The 22,932-nt window shown below is 37.4% G+C and overlaps 2 protein-coding genes, 2 long non-coding RNA genes and 3 pseudogenes across 6 annotated transcripts; all 7 read left to right on the forward strand.

Moving 5' to 3' along the window:
* Window positions 1–337: 337 nt before the first annotated feature.
* Window positions 338–1,916, forward strand: LOC148918696 (cocaine synthase-like). Its single transcript, XM_089048548.1, has one exon. The coding sequence runs from the start codon at window positions 442–444 to the stop codon at window positions 1,753–1,755; it is 1,314 nt and encodes a 437-aa protein (XP_088904674.1). The 5' UTR covers window positions 338–441; the 3' UTR covers window positions 1,756–1,916.
* Window positions 1,917–6,220: 4,304 nt separating this feature from the next.
* On the forward strand, window positions 6,221–7,723 carry LOC103325692 (akuammiline synthase 1-like). Its single transcript, XM_008227872.2, has one exon. The coding sequence runs from the start codon at window positions 6,301–6,303 to the stop codon at window positions 7,606–7,608; it is 1,308 nt and encodes a 435-aa protein (XP_008226094.2). The 5' UTR covers window positions 6,221–6,300; the 3' UTR covers window positions 7,609–7,723.
* A 1,056-nt stretch (window positions 7,724–8,779) lies between these two features.
* On the forward strand, window positions 8,780–10,520 carry LOC103325749 (BAHD acyltransferase BIA1 pseudogene; annotated as a pseudogene).
* A 2,044-nt stretch (window positions 10,521–12,564) lies between these two features.
* On the forward strand, window positions 12,565–13,696 carry LOC107880662 (elongation factor 2 pseudogene; annotated as a pseudogene).
* Window positions 13,697–14,063: 367 nt separating this feature from the next.
* LOC148918697 (uncharacterized) lies at window positions 14,064–14,558 on the forward strand. The gene is made up of 3 exons (XR_016125621.1): window positions 14,064–14,192; window positions 14,280–14,360; window positions 14,504–14,558. It is a non-coding gene; the product is annotated as an uncharacterized LOC148918697 (long non-coding RNA).
* A 971-nt stretch (window positions 14,559–15,529) lies between these two features.
* On the forward strand, window positions 15,530–19,279 carry LOC148918698 (elongation factor 2-like; annotated as a pseudogene). The gene is made up of 5 exons (XR_016125620.1): window positions 15,530–15,587; window positions 15,829–16,018; window positions 16,286–17,591; window positions 17,686–17,773; window positions 18,024–19,279. The product of XR_016125620.1 is annotated as an elongation factor 2-like (transcript).
* A 698-nt stretch (window positions 19,280–19,977) lies between these two features.
* LOC148918699 (uncharacterized) lies at window positions 19,978–21,539 on the forward strand. 2 transcript variants are annotated; one of them, XR_016125372.1, is made up of 3 exons: window positions 19,978–20,107; window positions 20,198–20,355; window positions 20,620–21,539. It is a non-coding gene; the product is annotated as an uncharacterized LOC148918699 (long non-coding RNA). The 2 variants fall into 2 exon arrangements; XR_016125373.1 differs by having other exon boundaries at window positions 19,985–20,355; window positions 20,620–20,809; window positions 21,116–21,539.
* The last annotated feature ends 1,393 nt before the right edge of the window (window positions 21,540–22,932 follow it).

Consider the following 22,932-nt stretch of genomic DNA (forward strand, 5'->3'; position numbering starts at 1 on the left):
CTTAATAAGGTGTTTCATTGCCAAGAATTTATTTGGGCGTAACCTGAATTTTTGGGCCTCAACAATTATCCACCTACCCAAAAAAAAAAAAAAAAAACTAGCGTCCCTGTAGACATGATGAATGTTGCACTTTCAGCCAGTCATTTTCCAAAGAGGACAATTAGACAATTATGATAATGGTCCGATATTTCTAATATTATTGTTATTAGATAATAATGTCCAGCAAGAAAAGCACACGCTTTGAAGTTGTGCCAGTTAGAGTATATATCTAAAACATCAACGGCCTATTATCAAACAAAATATAAAAGAGATCCGTAGCGTGCATTAGATAAAAATTCGAAAAAATAGAGATGTATCCGACTTTCATACAGAGGAGCTGCCGTTGACTCTGCATCTTTATATGGAAGGTCTTGTTGCGAAAATCTAAGTGTGGAGCAAAAGATGGCTTCAGAGATCAAGGTTGAAATCATCCACAAGGAAACAATTAAGCCATCCTCTCCAACTCCTCACCATCTTGCAAAATCCAAGCTCTCTATTTTTGATCAGATAACTCCTGAAATTTATGTCCCACTACTTCTCTTCTATCCCAGCAACAATAGTGATGATGAGGCTGATCACCATTCTTTGTTTTCTGAAAGATCACGCCTTCTAAAAACATCATTATCTGAAGCCCTCAGTCACTTCTATGTCTTTGCAGGGGAATTTGAATATAATGTCTCAATCAGCTGCAATGACCATGGGGCTGGATTTATTGAATCCCAAGTCTACTGTCCCATATCGAAGGTTTTGGACAAACCCGATTTCGGGATCCTGAAACAGTTGATTCCAACTGCAACAGAATCCAAACAAGCTGAGGCTGGCCATCTTCTTCTAGTCCAAGTCAACTTGTTTGAATGTGGCGGAATGACAATTGGGATCAGCATTTCACATAAGGTCGCCGATGCCTCTACACTGAGCACATTCATCAAAAGCTGGGCTGCAATTGCCCTTGGCTCAGCCAGTACTACTGATCATGTTCTGCTTCCTACAGAGTTCGGTGTTGCATCTACTCTCTTCCCACCACAAGATTTTTTCAACTCACGCCAACCAACTGTGGAATTCGTTATAGAAAATTGTGTAACAAAGAGATTTGTGTTGGATGCCCCAAAGATTGCTGCTCTCAAATCCAAAGCTACCAGTGACACCGTGCCAAATCCCACGCGAGTTGAAGCAGTGTCGGCACTCATTTGGAAAAGCGCAATGCAAGCATCAAGATCAAACTTGGGTTATATAAAACCATCGGTGTGGTCTCAAGTGGTGAACATGAGGACAAGATCAGGACTGTCCTCGACAGAAAACATGTTGGGGAATTTTGTGTGGTACTTCGCTGCAACGACCGTAGAGAGTGAATTAGACATTAAAAGCTTGGTTGCTAAGTTCAGGAAGGGCATTGAGGAATATAAAGAAAAGTATCCTAATGGAGTTACTGGGGATGATGCATTTCAATTCATCAAAGAGTCTGGGAACCTCTTGCTGAAGGATCATGTAGAAACCTACAGTTGCAGCAGTTGGTGCAGGTTTCCCTTCTACGAAGCCAATTTTGGTTGGGGAAAGCCGTCATGGGTGAGTATCCATGGTATCAAATTCAAGAACACAATTATGTTAATGGACATGAGTGATGGCGTAGGCATAGAAGTCTACTTGGCTTTCAAAGAAGAAGACATGGCCCTAATTGAAAGCAATGAGGACCTGCTTGCCTATGCTTCTCTGGTTTAATTAGTCTCTCCTCTTGTGCTTCTTAGATGAATGCTAAGGCGGATCTCTGACGATAATCACTTATAATAGTTTGTATGCTTGTATTGTTTGTGCTTTCACTGCACTTTTCCCCTTTCAATTATGTACTTCAAAAAAATATGAATGTTGAGATTTGTTTCACCCCTTGAGCGTGAATTAATCATAACGTACCGAACTCGTCAACCAAATCCTAAAAACCTCATTTGTGACTAATAAATTATTATTAGCTAGGTACGCTTTAATTCTGGTTGGCATTACATTTTGATTGAATTGCAAGAGGTTAGCCAGATCCCAATCACATACTTCTTTAATGCTCTAACCGCATACAATAAGCTTTGAGAAAAATAATACAATAGTACTAGATATGGACAATACAATAAATTAATGAAGTTGACTTCCAGAAATCAACATCTGGGTCTTTTTATAATAGGGAGGGTCTTTTTTATGAAACTCAAGTTTGGACTGTTCAGGAAGAGATGGTTTCTCAAGGTTGAAGTGATTCACAAAAAAAACAAACAAAAAAAAACAATCCAACCATCCTCTCCTACTCCTCACCACCTTAGAAATGCCAACATCTATGTTTTTTTGCTAGTAAAAATAGTGGCAACAGTCACCATTACTTGGTGACATTTGTGGCCTTGACGAAAGACATTAATCACCTTTTTTCACTTTTTTGGTGAATAAGAAGGCATTTAGTCACATTTTTTTCATTTTTTGGTGACTAACCCACAACAGTCATCAAATGTCACTAAATAATGGTAAATGTTGCCACTTTTTTTTTTATTATTATTTTGGATAGTGTTTTATATGTTTCAACATTGATCACCCATTTTTTGTAGGGCTGCACACGGGTTGGGTCGAGTCGGTTATGGGCCCAAACCGCACACCAAACCGGGCCTTGTCGGAAGGCCCAAATGCTAAACCGTGGACCTCTTTTTTAGGCCCATTTTCGAGTTAGGTCGAAACCCGAATGAGGAGGGCCGAGTTGGTTCGGTTCGGGTATTTGCCGAGGCCCAACAAAAGCAACAATTGGGTTTTTTTAATTTTAATTTTAAGTTTTTCAGGCCCATTCTGTTTTTTGGTCAGATTTCAACAATTCAAGTTTTGACAGTTCCTGTATAGTTTTTCCAGTTTCTCCAACTCTGCATATCTAAAGTTTTCATCATTCAAATACTTCAAAAAACCTTAAAACCATAGCAAATCATCATCCACCACACATGTCCAAATATAGAAATTATTATTACAGTCCATAGCAAATTGTGAGAGTAATCTCAATCACAATTTGCATATTTGCAAAGTTCAAAATAAAATCCAAATAAAAACAAATAAATTTCCATTACATATACACATACAATTCCATGAGTTGTTTCATATTCAAATCAAATTTGCACCTCTGCACAAAGAAAGAAAAAACAGTTAGTAAACGTATAAATTAATCCCCTACAAAAATACAAATATTTGGTGCTTCAATAACCAAAAACAATAAGCATGTAATCAATATTGCATATCTGCCAAAGCAGCAACCAAAATACAAATATCACATTATTTAATAATTCCACTTTTCTAACCTCTTATTTATGCCTTTAGCCTATGTGAATTGGTGCCAAATTTAGTGTGACATTACAATAATCATAGAACTTAAATTATTACTCAATATCAGCCAAATCACATTATTGAATTATGCAATTTTCCAAAATCCGAAATGAAATCACAAATAACAAATAAAACTACCACCAAAAATAACAAATAAAACAACAACTGAAAAACACAAATAAATCAAACAGCAACAAAAAATCACTTCTATCCCAAAATCAATTCTCTGATCCTAGATATTACTAGAAATCACAACAACACCAGAAATAAATCAAACAACAACAGAGTCAGATAAGAGAAATTACCTAGAGCAAGCCAATCGTTTTCTATGATCCCAAAGTCAATTCTGTCCACCAAAAATCACAACAGAGTCAAATTAGATAAATAGAATTAACAAAAATTGGCAAATCCCTAACATTTTAATTATGGTTTACACATATTAATTAATAGCTCAAACCCTCAAACTCTGTGTGTGTGTGTGAGAGAGAGAGAGAGAGAGAGAGAGAGAGAGAGAGAGAGTGTGTGTGTGTGTGTGGTTGAGAGAGACGAGAGTCAGAGCGGGTGAGAGAGAGAGTGATTGAGATATCGGGTGAGAAAAATCAGAGAGAGAGAGAGAGAGAGCGGGTGAGAAGGAAGAGAAGACAGAGCCAAGAGTGATTAAGAGAGGCAGAGCCAAGAGTGATTGAGAGAGGCGTGGAGTGAGTCGAGAGGAGAAGAGGCGAAATGGGAAAAAAATCGAAGCAATGTTTTAGGGTTTCGCTCGATTGGTGTAACGTAGCGTAGGAAATGGCTTAATCTCGACGAATCATCACTTGACACGTGTATTACTTATTTTTTAATAATATAATTAAAATACTCGGTCCGGTCCGATTTTTGGCTGTTTGTAGCCAATTAAAATCGGTCCAACCCGATTCATGGCTGGTTCGGCCCTTTTTTACCGGTTCTTCAATTTTCCAGTGTAAAAACAACCAAACCACCTTAGGCGGTCCGTTCAGGCGGTTCGGTCGGGTTTTCGGTAATAATGCTCACCCCTAATTTTTTTGTTTGTTGAAAAATTCCGAGCTTCTAAATAAATCATTATCTGAAGCTCTCACTCATTTCTACCTCTTTGCATTGGAATTCGTATATAATGTTTCGATCACCTGCAATGATCATGGGGCTGCGTTTCTTGAAGCCCATGTCAACTGTCCATCTCGAAGATTTTGGACAAACCAGATGTTGGGTTGCTAGAACAATTGCTTCCAACTGATATAGGATCCACACTATCAGACACTTCTACATAAGGTCACCGATGCCTCTACCCTTGGTACATTCATCAGAAGCTGGGCTGCAATTGTACTTGGCTCAGCAAGTACTAGTGATCATGTAGAAATTGGTGGTGCATCTTCTCTTTTCCCACCCCAAGATTTGTGTTTGACGCCTCAAAGATTACTGCTCTCAAGTAGAAAGCTGCTAGTGCCACGGTGCCAAACCAACTCGCATTGAAGTAGTGTCAACACTCATTTGAAAATATTTTATTTTTATATCCTATATGTATTGGAGTATATTTTCACATGTTTCATGTGTATTGGACGGTGCACCAGACAGCTAGTGTACCCAAAACATACAAAAATTACACCACCTCTAGTATATATAGCTAGTAAAGTGGTGTGTTTAATAAGCCACCAAATTGTGGGTGAAAGCCCATAACATGGGCTCACATGACTCACTTAAAGCCCACCATATTATGGGTACCAATTTGGCCAAAAAAATCAACAGCAAGGCATTGAGGAATATGAGGAAAGTCCGAACGGTGTTGCTGGTGAGGATGTACTTCAAACCGCTAAAGAGTCTAGTAACCTCATGGAAAGTGATGAACCGAATGTGGATTGGGGAGTACTCATAGACTCGTAATGCAGTGAAGAATACAGTTCTGTTGATGGATTTGAGAGATGGGGATGGCGTAGAATCGCCCGTGACCTTTTTTTTATTTATTTTTATTTATATTTTTTTAATGAAGGCAGCGTCCATGACTTTGAAAGAAGAAGACATGGCAATAATTAAAAGCAATGAGAAGCTTCTTGCAATGTTTCTCGGAATTACTGTCATTTAATTAGAAGTAATATATATAGGGTAAGGATCAGGGGACACACATTTTTGATACACATTGTCATACACATTTTAGGCTGTTAGATTAAAGCACATTCAATGGCTCAGATTGCATCCATTATAATAATTAATTGTGATTAATGTCTCTACTCTCATATGCGTCCCAAACGTTCTAATTTTTTTATAAGAGATAGTAATTTTATTGATAACACAATAAAAAGTACAGAATAGCCGCAAAGTCAAATATGAGTACAACATCTCTAGTGACCAAATAAAAAAACAAATTTATTTGATCTGGAGAGAATTACGCATGTCCAAAAAACCTAAAACCTCCAATCCAGCAGGCAAATTTAAGACAAATTGGATTGCAAATAGTAAGCTATAAGACTAAAGTGGAACTTTGCCCAAACTATAGGGGCCAAAAACATAATACGACCTAGTATGCAGGGATTGGGACTAAAAAAGAGTGAGATAAGACTACATTTGTGAATTTTTGTTTGTCTAAATATTGTTATTATATTAGTATTCTATAGTTGCTTTTTACAAGAGGAAATTAGGTAATTTTACAATTTCAACTTAAAATGATAATTGTCGGTGGCAATATAATAATTGTCACGCAAGGAAATTAGAATATATATTTTTAAGATCAAAAGTCTCTTTATATAATTCAAAAAATACAGATGGATCCAACTTTCAAAAGTCCTCTAATATTTTTCCTTTCCACGAGTGACATATGGTATACTAAACAATGGGTACAAGAAATGTATTGACTTCCATTGCATGATGAATCTGAGTCTTTTTAAATGGAGGCCTAGGGAAACTCAAGTTTAGACTGTGGAGCAAAAGATGGTTTCAGAGATCAAGGTTGAAGTCATTCACAAGGAAACAATTGAACCATCCTCTCCAACTCCTCACCACCTTAAAAAAATCAACCTCTCTGTTTTTGATCAGTTTCAACCCGAAATTTATACCCCACTACTTCTCTTCTATCCCAGTACTAGTGATGAGGGCAATATTGATCACAAATCTTTGTTTGCTGAAAAATCCAAGCTTCTAAAGAGATCATTATCTGAAGCCCTCACTCATTTTTACCCCTTTGCAGGGGAATTCGTATATAATGCCTCGATCACCTGCAATGACAACGGGGCTGCATTTCTGGAAGCGCAAGTCAACTGTCCCATTTCGAAGATTTTGGAGAAACCCGATTTTCAGGTCCTAAATCAATTTCTTCCAACCGCTATAGAATCCAAACAAGCCGAAGCAGGCTATATTCTACTAGTTCAGGCCAGCTTGTTTGAATGTGGTGGATTGGCAATTGGAGTCAGCATTCTACATAAGGTCGCCGATGCCTCTACCCTCAGCGCATTCATCAAAAGATGGGCTGCAATTGCACTTGGCTCGGCAAATACTACTGATCATGTAGAATTTGGTGTTGCATCTTCTCTTTTCCCTCCCCTGGATTTCTTCAGCTCACCCCAGTTTTCAATGATACTTTCTAACAAAAACTGTATAACAAAGAGATTTGTATTTGATGCCTCAAAGATTGCTGCTCTCAAGTCCAAAGCTGCCACCACAGTGCCAAACCCCACACGGGTTGAAGTAGTGTCTGCGCTCATTTGGAAATGCATAATACAAGCATCCAGATCAAAGTTGGGTGCTATAAAGCCATCTATGTGGTGTCCGGTTGTGAATATGCGCAAGAGATCGCTGCAGGGCTTGGCAGAAAACATATTGGGGAATTTTGTGTGGGTGTTTGCAGCAATGGCAATGGAAAGTGAGGTAAAATTTGAAAGCTTGGTTGTTAAACTCAGGAAAGGCATTGAGCAGTACAAGGAAAAGTATCCGAATGGTGTTACTGGTGAGGATATATTTCAAGCCATTAAAGGGTCTGGCAACCTCGCGGAAAGGGATGATTTAGAAACCAATAGTTGCAGCAGCTGGTGCAGGCTTCCCTTGTACGAAACCGAATTTGGATGGGGAAGGCCATCGTGGGTGAGTACTCGTAGTACAGTCAAGAATACAATTATGTTGATGGATTTGAGCGATGGGGAAGGCATAGAAGCGTCGGTGACATTGAAAGAAGAAGACATGACCATAATTGAAAGCAATGAGAAGCTGCTTGCATACGCTTCTCTAAATCCAACTGTCATTTAATTATTAGTAGCTAAAAATATGCCTGCAATTTAGTTTCCTTGGTTAGTTGTGTTGTAGCCTTTCATTTCTTCTACGCAATCAATTAAAAAAATAAACTTGTGCTTTCTCACTTAAACACTGCAGTTACATATATTACTCATAGTGCTTTCGGATATAAAATTTGAGTATTGAAATGAACGTGAACAAGTAATTTGTAAAGAGGATTCATCTTCTGCTCCCCTTTCCCCTTTAGAGCTTGGTGATACAGTTGCAAAGTGTTAATGCGTAGAAGTTTGGTATTGCAGGATTTCCCATTTTGTACACAGAGCAAAACACTCTTTCAGATGACTTGGTGGGATAAGTCCACCTTTTGATCCGGGCATACACAGTTTGAATCTGCCTCCTTCATAGTGTCGCCGGTAGTCTCAATTTTGTTGAAAAAAATCATGGGTCCAAAATCATGGTCTCCCATTCTTACAAGATTCTGCTTGAGTTTATATATAATGTTTGCAATGTATAGACAAAGTGTGGATGCATAAGTGCTACTCTAGCTAGTATATATATAGTATCGATTCATTGGATATAGAGAAGTAGATGAATTATGATGATTACACAAACTTTTGGACACCAAACTCATGTGGCATTGTTTCATTTGTTTTCATTCTAGGCCCACTTTGGACTTTATTTGATGATTTGTGTTGATTAAAATAATTGATGTTAAAGTATCAACCCCAGCTCAGCCCATTTTGAGAGGCAATCTCTATAATGTTCTAGAAGCACCAGAAGTGTAAACAGGAAGGTGATAATACCACTAGAAATATCTAGAATAATATATATATATATATATATATATACATACATTTAGATCAATCTAGGAGAAAACAATAGCTGAAGTATAAAAGCCCAAGTCGGTGGAGTGGCTAAGCAAGTTGGCAGATTGAAGTTTGGAGAATAGTCTAGAAGGTAAAACAATTATGTAGCTAATATTATATAGCCAAGGCAGTGAGCTATGTCGGCTAGAACAACTATAAATAGGCATGAAGCCATGCATTGTAGAATCAAGAAGTGAAGAGAGTGAATAAGTAGAGTGAGAAAAAAGCTATAGAGTTAAATAGTCCTTGTGAGAAGTGTGAGTGAAGTGAGAAATTAGAGTGTTTGTAAGAGTTGGTCTTTCCTTTGAGAGTTGTTTGTTGTAATATTTTGTGAATCTAATACAAGTAAATTGTTTACTTGTTTTGTCTCCAACAAGTCTACATTAGAGTCGTGTACTCTAAATTTTCTCAACAATTGATAGCTTGTTTTTCTTGCTAGAAGAATTTAAAAAATAAAAATAGAAATGGGAAAATGATAGTTTATCTTTATCCGTTCTCTTCATGCATATGTCAAGGCCGGCCCTTGAAGGCCAAAACACTTAATGTGCCTTTAGATAATCCAAAAATAACTTACAGATTGATCCTATGTTCAAATGAGACAGATACAAAACGATGAAGCTTACTTTTTGCAGATGAGCTGCCATTGGGGTGTTCTGCTGACTCTGCCTCTTTATATGGAGGGTCTTAAGTTCTTATGAAACTCAAGCCCGTAACAAGAGATGGCTTCAGAGATCAAGGTTGAAGTAATTCACAAGCACACAGTTAAGCCATCATCTCCAACTCCTCACCACCTTAGAAGTTTGGGCCTCTCTGGTTTTGATCAGTTTCAACCTGATATTCATATCCCACTAATTCTCTTCTATCTCAGCAGTAGTGATGAGATTGATAATTTTGATCGTCATTCTTTGTTTGCTGAAAATCCAAGCTTCTAAAGAAATCATTATCTGAAGCCCTCGCTCGATTCTACCCCTTTGCAGGAAAATTCGAATATAATGTTTCCATCAGCTGCAATGATCATGGAGCTGCCTTTCTTGAAGCGCAAGTGAACTGTCCCATATCAAAGATTTTGGACAAACCTGAATTTTCGAACATAAATCAATTGCTTCCAACTGCTATAGGAGCCAAACAAGCAGAAGTAGGCTATCTTCTACTAGTTCAGGCCAACTTCTTTGAATGTGGTGGATTGGCAATTGGGGTCAGCATTTCACATAAGGTCGCTGATGCCTCAACATTCAGCACATTCATCAAAAGCTGGGCTCAAATTACCCTTGGCTCAACCAGCACTACCGATCATGTCGTGCTTCCTGCAGAATTTGGTGTTACGGCTTCTCTATTCCCACCCCAAGATTTCTTCAACTCACCCCAACCCACCGTGCATTTTTCTAAAGAGAAATGTATAACACGGAGGTTTGTGTTTGATGCCTCAAATATTGCTGCTCTCAAGGCCAAAGCGGCCAGTGCCACAGTGCCAAATCCTACACGAGTTGAAGCAGTGTCGGAGCTCATTTGGAAATGTGCAATGGAAGCTTCAAGATCGAATTTGGGTTTTAAGAAGCCATCAGTGTGTTGTCAAGCAGTGGACATGAGGAAAAGATCATCAGGGCAGGCCTTTGCAGAAAATATATTGGGGAATTTTGTGTGGTGCTTCACGGCAATGGCCTTAGAGAGTGAATTTGACTTCGAAAGTTTGGTTGCTAAACTCAGAAAAAGCCTCGAGGAATATAGAGAAAAGTATCCCAACGGAGTTAGTGGTGATGTTGTATTGCAAACCATCGAAGAGTCTGGTAACCTGGCAAGGGATGATGTCGAAACGTATATGTGTACCAGTTGGTGCCGGTTTCCCTTCTACGAAACCAATTTTGGTTGGGGAAAGCCGTCATGGGTGAGCATCCGTAGCATCGAAATCAAGAACATGGTCACATTGATGGATATGAGTGACGGCATGGGCATAGAAGCGTCATTGACTTTGAAGAAAGACGACATGGCCATGATTGAAAGTAGTGAGGAGTTGCTTGCATATGCAACCCTGAACCCGACTGTGATATATAGTTAGTCTTTTCTTACTTGAATATCCCAACGTGTATGTTTAATCGTATATGATTAATAACAAATCATTGTTAATCATACACGTGTATTAAACATGAATAATACGTACATATGTTTACAATATGAGTATTGTACATTTGCTTTTTAAAAAACATGTATTTTACCGACTCTTTAAGACATGTACAGAAAACGGATGTACTATTGAAAAATACATATGTACGTGTATAATATGAGTATTAAACATAAAAAATGCTAAATTCTTTATACGCATAATAACTCTGGGAAAGTAAAAAAATCAAAAGGGGACAATAGAAACTCCGGTAATGGCCTAATAGTGATGGATAATGATCTAAACTACTCTTATCGATAAAAGAAAATCAGGAAAAAATAAATAAATAAAAAAAGGATCCTAGTATATATATAAAGAATTGGCTATATTGTTTATTAAAAAGAAAACCTGGTAACACCACGTCTATACTTTTTTTAAAAAATAAATAAATAAAAGAAATACCTGAGTATAGCCGGACGGTTATACTATTCTAGAAAATAAATAAATAAAAATACCCGCGTCTACTTATAACAATAATTAAAAGCCTCAGCCAAGCGCTGGCGCATACGCGTGAACACAGGTATAGCCGAGCGGCTATGCTATTATTATTTTTTTTTTTAAAACCGTAGTACTGCCAACTAGCTATACTATTTTAAAAAAAATTAAAAATTAAAAATTAAAAAATAAAAAAAATCCCGAGTATAGCCGGCTATACTATTTGTAGGAGATATATCTTTTCCCACCTCTAGATTTCCTCAATTCACCCCAACCTTCCATTGACTATATGTGTACCAGTTGGTGCCGGTTTCCCTTCTAAAAAAACAATTTTGGTTGGGGAAAGCCGTCATGGGTGAGCATCAGTAGCATCGAAATGAAGAACAGGGTCACATTGATGGATATGAGTGACGGCGTGGGCATAGAAGCGTCATTTACTTTGATGAAAGATGACATCCCATGATTGAGAGTAGTAAGGAGTTGCTTGCATATGCAACCCCTGAACTCGACTGTGATTTAGTTAGTCTCTTCTTACTTGAATATCTCAACAGTCTATGTTTAATCGTATATGATTAATAAACAAATCATTGTTAATCATACATACACTCCACACTTTGTATCCCATCAAGTCTTAAACCAGCCGGTATCTATCTATAATACGTGAATTTTGTGTGTATTATTAAATTTTTTTTAAAAAACATGTGTATTAAACATGAAAACTACGTACGTATGTGTACAACATGAGTATTGTACATTTGCTTTTTTAAAAACATGTATTTTACCTTGTCTTTAAGACATGTACAGAAAACAGATGTATTATTGAAAAATACTTATGTACGTGTATAATACGAGTATTAAACATAAAAAATGCTAAATTCTTTATACGCATAATAACTCTGGGAAAGAAAAAAAAAATTAAAAGGGGACAATAGAGATTTCAGTAATGGCCTAATACTACTAGATAATGATCTAAACTACTCCTAGTATATATATATATAAAGAGTTAGCTATACAATTTATTTTTTAAAAAAAACCCGGTAACACTGCATCTATACTTTTTTTAAATAAAATAAATAAATAAAAGAGATGCCCTAGTATAGCCGTCCGGCTATACTATTTTGAAAAATAAATAAATGAAAAATACCCGAGTATCGCCGCACGGCTATATGATAATTAAAAGCCCCGGCGCCTTCGTGTGGAAACCAGTATAGCCGATCGGCTATACTATTTTCTTTTGTCTTCTGACAGCCGCACGGCTATACTATTTAAAAGTTTTTAAAATTCCAGAGTATAGCCATGCGGCTATAATATTGGGTGGGGGGGGGTAACCCGCCCTGATCTAGGCGCCCACGTGTCAAAATAAGTATAGCCTTGCGGCGATACTATTTTTTTAAAAACAATTGCCGTAGTAAAGCCGATCGGCTATACGATTTTTTTAAAGTAAGGCCGCTCGGCTATGCTCACCCCATTCGTGCTATGAAGTTCTTTGTTTCACCTGTTGTGCGCGCTTCTGTTCAATGCAAGGTCGCTTCTGACCTTCCCAAACTTTTTGAAGATCTCAAACGTCTGGTCAAGTCTGATCCTGTGGTTGTCTGTTCCATTGAGGAATCTGGAGAGCACATTATTGCTGGTGCTGGTGAACTCCATCTTGAGATTTGTTTGAAGGATCTACAGGATGATTTCATGGGTGGAGCTTAGATTATAAAATCTGACCCCGTTGTTCTTTCCGTGAGACTGTCCTGGAAAAGTCTAGTCGTACTGTGATGAGCAAGTCACCCAACAAGCATAACAGTCTGTATATGGAAGCTCAACCCTTGGAGGAAGGTCTTCCTCAGGCCATTGATGATGGTCGTATTGGCCCAAAGATGATCCCAAATTTCGTTCCAAAATCTTGGCCGAGGAGTTCGGTTGGGACAAGGATCTTGCTAAGAAAATCTGGTGTTTTGGCCCTGAGACCACCGGTCCTAACATGGTAGTGGATATGTGTGAGGGAGTTCAGTACCTTAATGAAATTAAGAACTCTGTTGTTGCTGGTTTCCAGTGGGCTTCAAAGGAAGGTGCATCGGCGGAAGAAAACATGAGGGGTATTTGCTTTGAAGTTTGTGATGTGGTTCTTCATGCTGATGCAATCCACAGAGGAGGTGGTCAGGTCATTCCCACTTCTAGGAGGGTCATCTATGCTTCCCAGCTCACTGCCAAGCCAAGGCTCCTTGAACCAGTATATCTCGTCGAAATCCAAGCTCCGGAGCAGGCTCTTGGTGGCATCTACTGTGTTGTTAACCAGAAACGTGGGCATGTGTTTGAGGAAATGCAGAGGCCTGGTACCCCATTCTACAACATCAAGGCCTACCTCCCTGTCATTGAGTCTTTCAGATTCTCCGGTCAGTTGAGGGCTGCGACTTCAGGCCAGGCTTTCCCACAATGTGTGTTTGATCATTGGGAGATGATGTCGTCTGACCAGGCTGCACAGCTTGTTACAGATATCCGCAAGAGGAAGGGCTTGAAGGAGCAAATGACCCCGCTATCCGAGTTTGAGGAGATTGCGCTACAATATTTTCGGTCTTTAGCTATTTTAATATGTTTGGTTTTCCTAAACCAGCTTTTTACCTCTCATTTTACTCCTCACCATAAAGACTCAAAAATTTAAGCCTATAAATTACAATTATCCTCTTATAGATTTCTTTTATCCATTTTCTGAAGGATTTATAATTCAGACTCTACTATACTATGCTAGACTAACAATTAACTATCGTGTATAATTTAGAGTATCGCTTATATTAAAAGAAAATACTGAAGTCATCAATTTAACAAACTATTGATCTAGTTGTACTTCCATTTCTCTTCCAAGTATCCCAAGAGAGAGCAATTTGGACTGCCTCCCTCCTCCCATTAATATTTGTTTTAAATAAATAAATAATTAATTAATTTAAATTAATTAATTAATTTAAATTTAAATTTAAAATAAATAAATAAATAAAGAGGAGGCGGGTCTCCATGGGCTCTCTGTCAGGCCCGCCAAATATTATTCAACACAGTTTGCAAGTTCCAAGGTACGAAACCATTCAAATTCCCAAACCAAAACTCCAAGTTACCGCACTTCCATACTGTAGAGATGGACCGCAAAGATAATCAATCTCCCCAAGGTTTCAATGACCTCCTTACTTCCGATATGTTTTCGTCTTCATTTTTGGGCTATTAGATGAGTATAATTAAAATTGAAAATGGTGCAGGTGAAACGGCTCGGATTCTGGTTGAATTCCTGGAGGTGGCAATCACTTCAATCGTTCTCCTCAAAGGAATTTACCCTCCAGGTTTGTTCTAAACCCACTTCTCGTTTTGGTTGCTGAGAAAAAAAGTTGTGGTTTTGAGTTCTGTTTTTCTTCATTATCTGGGGAACCCAGAAAGCAAAACCCAGTTCTCAACTGCTTTCACTGATGGTTGGTTTTGGGCAAAGGTGCTTTTGAAAGAAGGAAATATATGAATTTGGTGGTTCATAGCGCTCGTCATCCAGGGCTGTCCTTGAGATTTTCAGGGCCCTGTGTGAAACTTAAATTGGGGCCTCACATCTAGTATGAAAATAAAATAAATAAAAATTTGCCATAACTTAATGTCATAAACAATTTTTTTATAACTAAAAGTCACCATGAATAAATATGTAATGACAATTAGAAATCAAATTCATAAAAATTTAAATGTTTCTATTTGACAAAATTAAATGTTTGGTACAAAAATAAGCTCATTGTGCCCCTACAAGGTCCCTTGCTGCTTCCAATAAGCAATCTGTGTTTAATAGGAGAAACAATTGGCAATCACAAATTAAAGAGTAGTTGCACACAAATTCCTGAAATTTGAATCTGACTATTTGATTTTGAGTGGTCTTTATGAATTTAGGAATTAGGGTTTTCTCTTTTTGGTGTTGAAATTCCTGAAATTGAAATAATAACAAAAATTGTCAAAGGATTGGAAAAAGAACAAAAGAGAGATTGATGAATGATGATGATTACTTACCAGAAAATTAGAGTTTAAGAGAAAGAAGAAGCCACAAAGTTTTTTTTTATATTTTTTTTATATTTTAAGAACGATTGATACGTAAGGAGTAGAAAGTGTTTGGGAGATATATGCACTCCTCCTGTGGTTAGCTTTTTTTTTTAATTATTATTTTTTTCAGGCCTCATGTGGTTAGCTTCGATGTTTCCTTTTATTTCAAGGCTTTCTGTTTTTTTTTTATAATTGTTTTTATAATTTATTTAATAATTATGTAAAGCTTTTAGTTATAATGCAAAAATAATATAAAAACAGGAAATAGACCGCCTTCAACAAGATTTGAACTCTGGCAGAGACGCCTTTTTGCAAATATCTAGCACGCTATAGTATATATACAATTCCTGCAATATTAATATATATAATATAAAGAATTTTTTTTCCGGGGGCCCTTAAGAATCGGGGGCCCTGTGCGGTGGCGCCACTTGCACCACCCCAGGGCCGCCCCTGATTATATCCATTCTGCTATCTCGGGACTTCATCCTTTCATCCAAAAGGTTGATCCTTTACTCATTTATTTCCTTCTACTTTTTTCTTTCTTGTTTCTTCAAAAATTTCTCATATATCTCATGTGTTCGAAAATTCGGCCTAGGCGGGTCTGGGCAAGGCAAGGGTTGGATTTTTTTTATTTTTTATTTTTATTTTTTTAAGAAAGATGCAGTCTTTCTTATTCGTTCAATGTATTTATTCCGGTGATGTCCCATTTTCACTAAAACAGACGTACATTTTACAAACTAGGGTCTGGTGGAGAGAGTAGCAGTTATTTTCTTTAACAGTGATAGCATCCCTGTGGAAAGATTTATATTTAAGCTCACTGTGAATCAGTCTTATGGCTCAAGGGTGGAAGAAGCTGACCTGGAGTTCTCACTAAGGTCCTTTTTTATCAAGCTTCCCTTCTCAGAATCCCTTACACGGGTTCTTCCCCAGGGTAAGTTTTATGTTCATTTTTGTCCTTCAGTGTTGTAGTTTTTTCTTAGAATACTATTTGATATAATTATTTTTCAATGCTGTAGTTCCGTTTAGTTTTCGCTTTAAAATTGCTACTTTCAATCAAATGCTTTGGTTTAATTGGTTGAGTATTGACCATATGCTTGGGTGGTTGTTGAGCTCATGAACATGGTTTGGATTTTCATGTCCGCTTTCCTTTCGATATTGCTGCTAGGTGTGTAAGCTTTTCCTTTATAACTGATTGCAGGTGGGAGATAACCGCGTACTTTCGATCCCTACGTCAGGCAAGTACAAGGATGCAGAGTTATGGATTCCAACAGACACACAGCAATGGCAACAGCCTCCATTAATAACTCCTATTAAATCGATGAGTAGCGAACCTCTATCTGTGCAGTTATATTTGGAACATCCAGGTTTATCTGAACCAAAGGCTTAAAGGGAATTAAGTAAATGAATATCTGCCTTGATTTTACATGACAAATCATGACCACACTGTCCCATAAACATACTGCTCATGAAGTAAATTCCTCGCTTTCTGCATTTTGGTGTATAAACCACAATAATTCAGTGCTTAGTATTGTAAAGTTGTTATCCAATTAGAATGAGATTACAGGGTACAAAGGTAGAAATTTTGTTCAAGATGAAGGGTAAAGCATAAGCACAACACTTTGGAGAAAGCTGGGGGTGATTAACATATTACAATTTACAGTATATTATGAGATAACAAAATTACTTTTCTGATAGCTAAATCTCTTTTCCTTTTACTCGAAGGGATTGTTGTTTGTAATCTCCCAAGTCCAGGGAAACATCAAGTCAAAAGGGTTTTTACCACATTTGAGCTACTCAGCATTAGTTTATCATGCTTTGTGAAAGAAATGAATGTTCCTTTATGTTGGAATATGAGTTCAAAATGTATTTGCACAGCTTGTGTGGGTTTAAGTCGTTCTAGTTGTTGAAATGTCTTCCCCATTTGGACAACAACTAAAGCACTATCACATTAGTTGGTGCAATGAGTGGATACCTCCAATATTACTCAAAGAAAAAAGTGTAAAGAAGGGGAAATCTAATTTGCCCTTGAATAGAAAAGAACAAACGCCTTTAGTGTTGATTATTGAGCTCTAAATAATTTGGTTATGTGCCATAAGCACGTCTTCTCCTCCCAAAATGGTCCTCAAACTTATACCTAAGTTGCATTTTGGTCTCTTAACTAAATTATTCATTCAAATGGTCCGCCAACTTTTATTAATCGTCGCATTGGTCCTACCGTTACATAGGGGTAAAACAGTCCAATTAAATAAAATACTAAATAAATTAAAAACTAAAAATCTAAAGAAAAAAAAAAAAAAACCTCTCTTCCACCTCCTCCTCCTTATATTTGATACAGTAACAGTTATCAAAGTAGAGGGTATTCATAGATATTTACTTGAATTTCTTGCTTGAATGTTCAATTGAGCCCTCGGTTCATTATCTTTATGGTTTTAATTTTCAGGTGGTTCACCTCCTTATAATTACAAATTGGTGGTTTCTCTTTAATACTAGTCAAGATGGTAAGTGTAAGTGTAATCTATCAAATCTAAGCTTACTGGTTGTTGGGCTACTCTGTTAATTTCGTAATTCTTAATGGAGAGATATTATTGATATGTGCAGGTGAGGTTTACAGCAGAGGAACTCCGTAGGATTACGGACTACAAGCATAACATTCGCAATACGTCCGTTATTGCACATGTTGATCATGGTATCGATAACTTTTTTCACTTGATAATTCTTATATTTGTAACATTATTTTCACTCACCTGCTCATAATGGAGTGCTTAATAGTGTTCTGTTTGAGTTAATTTGAGCTGCTTTCTTGTATCTGGTTGATTATGCCCTGCTCAAATGTATAATTGTCCTTTTGCTTTCAAATTTGCATTACATTCTTGTTCATGTTTCAATGTCCTGTGTGCTTGTTCATAGCTATAATGGTACTGAATTTTAATATGCAGGGAAGTCAACCATTACCAACTCTCTTGTTGCTGCTGCTGGTATCATTGCACAAGAAATTGCTGGTGATGTCCGCATGACAGATACCCGTGCAGATGAGGCAGATGAGGCAGAGCGTGGTGTCACAATCAAATCTACTGGTATCTCTCTCTACTGTGAGATGACTGATGAAGCTTTGAAGAGCTACAAGGGGGAGAGAAACCGAAATGAGTACCTCATCAATCTCATTGATTCCCCTGGACACGTTGACTTTTCATCTGAAGTCACAGCTGCTCTTCGTATTACTGATGGTGCACTTGTGGTGGTTGATTGCATTGAGGGTGTTTGTGTCCAAACAGAGACTCTGCTTCGTCAAGCCTTTGGAGAAAAGACCAGGCCTGTTTTGACTGTAAACAAGATGGACAGGTGCTTCCTTGAGCTCCAGGTCGAATGAGAGGAGGCTTACCGAGCATTCCAAAGGGTTATTGAGAATGCTAATGTCATAATGGCTACATACGAAGACCCCCTTCTTGGTGATGTCCAGGTCTATCCAGAGAAAGGAACAGTCGCCTTTTCAGCTGGTTTGCACAGATGGGCTTTTACTCTGACCAACTTTGCCAAGATGTATGCATCCAAGTTTGGAGTTGATGAATCAAAGATGATGGAAAGGCTCTGGGGTGCGAACTACTTTGACCCAGCTACCAAGAAATGGACCAGCAAGAACACTGGTTCTGCTACCTGCAAGTGTGGTTTCGTTCAGTTCTGTTATGAACCCATCAAGCAGATTATCAACACCTGTATGAATGATCATAAGGACAAGTTGTGGCCCATGTTGACAAAGCTTGGTGTCACGATGAAGAGTGATGAAAAGGAGCTGATGGGGAAGGCGTTGATGAAGCGTGTCATGCAGACCTGGCTACCAGCCCTATTGCAAATTATCATTTTTCACCTTCCCTCTACTTCAACTGCCCAGAGATACCGTGTTGAGAACTTGTACGAGGGTCCCCTTGATGATCAATATGCAAATGCTATCCAGAACTGTGATCTTGAAGGGCCCCTTATGCTTTATGTATCTAGGATGATTCCCCCATCTGACAAGGGTTGATTCTTTGTGTTTGGTCGTGTCTTTGCTGGTAAAGTCCAGACATGTTTGAAGGTTAGAATCATGGGTCCAAATTATGTTCCTAGGGAGAAGAAGGATTTGTATGTTAAGAACTGTTGGAATCCCACATCGGTGGAGTGAAAGAAAACAAATGGTTTAAATAGAATTACCACACTCTAACTAATATTGAGGCCTTTTGTGATAAAAACCCCACACCTGACGGATTGGGCGGATGGTAAAGTGGGGACAGTATCGGTGTTGTTAGAATGGGACCCAACGGGCAGATCCAAATTTTCAACATGGTATTAGAGCCAAGTCCCGTACAAGCTAACGATGCTCACCAAAAAAAAAAAAAAAAGGGATCAAACAATTAGAGTGTGGTAATTCTATTTAATAGATGTTGGAATCCCACATCGGTGGAGTACAAAAATGGGGGAACAAACAATTACCAAAAAAAAAAAAAAAGATCATTGTATATGTAAATCCTATAGTCACGCTGCTATACTATTCATGAAAACCAGTAAAATAAGGATCCCATTCCAGCCGTGAGGTGATACTTTTTTTAATTAAAAAAAATCCTGCGTATGGCCGCCCGGCTATACTATTTATAAAAAAGAATTTAAAAAAGGACCCCAGTAAAGCCGAAAGGCTATACGGTTTTTATTTTAAAAAAATCCGGAGTACAGCCGTTCGGCTATACCATTTAGGGTGTGTAAAAAGGTATAGCCGTCCGGCTATACTCTGTATATTCCAAACGTATAGTCGCGCGGCTATATTGTACAAATAGAAATGTTTTTAATCTATAGCCGTTCGGCTATACCCCTTAATATTATTCAACAGAGTTTTCAAAGATAATCACTCTCCTCAAGGTTTCAAAACCTCTTTACTTCTGGTATGTTTTCGTCTTCAGTTTTTGGTTATTAGGTGAGACAGCTCGAATTCTGGTTGAATTCCTAGAGGTGGCAATCACTTCAATCGTTTTCCTCAAATGAATTTACCCTCCAGGTTTGTTCTAAACCCATTTCTCGTTTTGGTTGCTGAGAAAAAAGGTTGTGGTTTTGAGTTCTGTTTTTCTTCGTTATCGGGGGAACCCAGAAAGCAAAACCCAGTTTTCAAATTGCATATGAGCTTAGAACAAAGGTGCTTTTGAAAGAAGGAAATCTACGAATTTGGTGGTTCATAGCGCTCGTCATCCTGAACTCAGAGATTATATCCATTCTGCTGTCTCGGGACTTCATCCTTTCATCCAAAAGGTTGACCCTTTACTCATTTATTTCCTTCTACTTTTTTCTTTCTTGTTTACTTTTTTCTTTCTTGTTTCTTCAAAAATTTCTCATATATCTCATGTGTTCGAAAATTCCGCCTAGGCGGGTCTGGGCGGCTGGGCGGGTTGGATTATTTTTTTTTTTTTCTTTTTGATTTTTTTAAAGAAAGATGCAGTCTTTCTTATTCGTTTAATGTATTTATTCCGGTGATGTACCATTTTCACTAAAACGGACGTAAATTTTACAAACTAGGGTCTGGTGGAAAGAGTAGCAGTTATTTTCTTTAACAGTGATAGCATCCCTGTGGAAAGATTTATGTTTAAGCTCACTGTGAATCAGTCTTATGGCTCAAGGGTGGAAGAAGCTGACCTGGAGTTCTCACTAAGGTCCTTTTTTATCAAGCTTCCTTTCGCAGAATCCCTTACACGGGTTCTTCCCCAGGGTAAGTTTTATGTTATTTTTTTCCTTCAGCGTTGTAGTTTTTTCTTAGAATACTATTTGATATAATTCTTTTTCAATGCTGTAGTTCCGTTTGGTTTTCGTTTTAAAATTGCTACTTTCTATCAAATGCTTTGGTTTATTTGGTTGAGTATTGACCATATGCTTGGGTGGTTGTTGAGCGCATGAACATGGTTTGGATTTTTTTTCATGTCTGCTTTCCTTTAGATGTTGCTGCTAGGTGTGTAGTCCTTTCCTTTATAACAGATTGCAGGTGGAGATAACCGCGTACTTTCGATCCCTGCCTCAGGCAAGTACAAGTAAGGATGCAGAGTTATGGATTCCAACGGACACACAGCAATGGCAACAGCCTCCATTAATAACTCCTATTAAATCGATAAGGAGCGAACCTCTATCTGTGCAGTTATATTTGGAACATCCAGGTTTATCTGAACCAAAGGCTTAAAGGGAATTAAGCAAATGAATATCTGCCTTGATTTTACATGACAAATCACGATCACACTGTCCCACAAACATACTGCTCATGAAGTAAATTCCGCTCGCTTTCTGCATTTTGGGCTATACTCTCGGGAACATCAATTCAAAAGGTTTTTAACCACATTTTAGCCACGCAGCATTAGTTTATCAGCATTTTAACAATTATCATGCTTCTAATATTACTCAAAGAAAAAGGTGTAAAGAAGGGGAATCTAAATTGCCTTTGAATAGAAAAGGCTAAATTGAGCTCTAAATAGCCTATACTATTCTTTCTTTCTTTTTTTCTCTTTTTTAAATATAGCCGCGCGGCTCTACTACGTATAGCCATACGGGTATACTATTTAAAAATAAATAAATGAACACGGTAGTATAGCCACACAGCTATACCTTTTATTTTTTATTTTTTATTATAAAAAAGGTACCCTCCTAGTTGCATTAGTTTATACTTTATTGATATTAATTGGCTTATTTCAACATATCAAAAGTGGATATTGAAAATAGAGAAATTTCACAATAAATCAATGTGAGAGTTCAATTTTTTTTTTTTTTTGTGTGTGGGAATGTTTGCCTTTTATCTAATTTGTTCTCTTGAGTGAAATTTGTTGGAGGAACAACAATCAATATTATTCTAATAATTTAATTAAACAAAAAATAATATAATAAAATTACATATTGCAGTAAACTAAAAATTGACTGTTCTTGCAGATGAGGCTTGCAGAATTGCAATGTCCTTGAAACTGAAGTTCACCCCTACTCAGTGTTTGTAGTTCTGCAGGTGTTTGCTCCACCAGGATACAACTATCTAAATCAAAGTCCTGGAAGTAGGGTTTTGATTTCTGGCGAAATTTATGTGTTTATCTCTGAGGCTATATATGAATGATGATATGAATGTTCTTTGCGAATTTGATGTAATTATACAGACCCAAGGCTTGTGTTTAAAGAGAGTGCATACATGTATCAAATAAGGGCAAACCCAATCAGACAAAAACATTATATGATATTTGAATTTTAAAAATAATTCAAATAAATAAATAAATAATTAACTAATCCGGTTTAATTCAAAAAATGATTAATAAAATATAAAAAAGGGACCCATGTGTCAAAAAAGTATAGCCGTGAGGCTATACTATTTCGAAATAAATATAAAATAAAAAAACCCGTGTATAGCCGCGCGGCTATACAATTTTGAAAAAAATAAATAAAAAATACTTGAGTATAGCCGCGCGGCGATACTATTTATAAATTATAACAAAGGCCCAGCCTAGCTCCTAGGCGCCCACATGTGAAAGCAAGTATAGCAGCCGAATCTTTTAAGTCCAACATAGAGACAAAATCCATGTTACAATTGTCTTCCGAATCCACAGTTCCACCTAAGTACATCCCGACCTTTTGATAATTAAGGGCATGTTTGGAATTCAACTTAAATTCAACTTTTTAAACTCAAAAATAGAATTTGAGTCCAAAACAAAGAAAACCTGTTTGGTAGCCCTATGTTTAAAAACTCAAACTCAAGAACAACTAAAAAACACCCCAATTATTAAAAACAAAAAAATATCTATTTTTTAAGTTTTTTCCTAACAACACACAAGCTCAAATTTTTAAGATTTGAAAACAATTTTCAAGTTGAAT

Source organism: Prunus mume, linkage group LG3 (assembly GCF_029339155.1).
Source record: "Prunus mume cultivar Tortuosa linkage group LG3, ASM2933915v1, whole genome shotgun sequence".
Lineage (NCBI taxonomy): Eukaryota > Viridiplantae > Streptophyta > Magnoliopsida > Rosales > Rosaceae > Prunus > Prunus mume.

Coding starts and splice junctions, on each gene's coding strand:
- LOC148918696 (XM_089048548.1), top strand. CDS start 442: ATGGCTTCAGAGATCAAGGTTGAAATCATCCACAAGGAAACAATTAAG.
- LOC103325692 (XM_008227872.2), top strand. CDS start 6,301: ATGGTTTCAGAGATCAAGGTTGAAGTCATTCACAAGGAAACAATTGAA.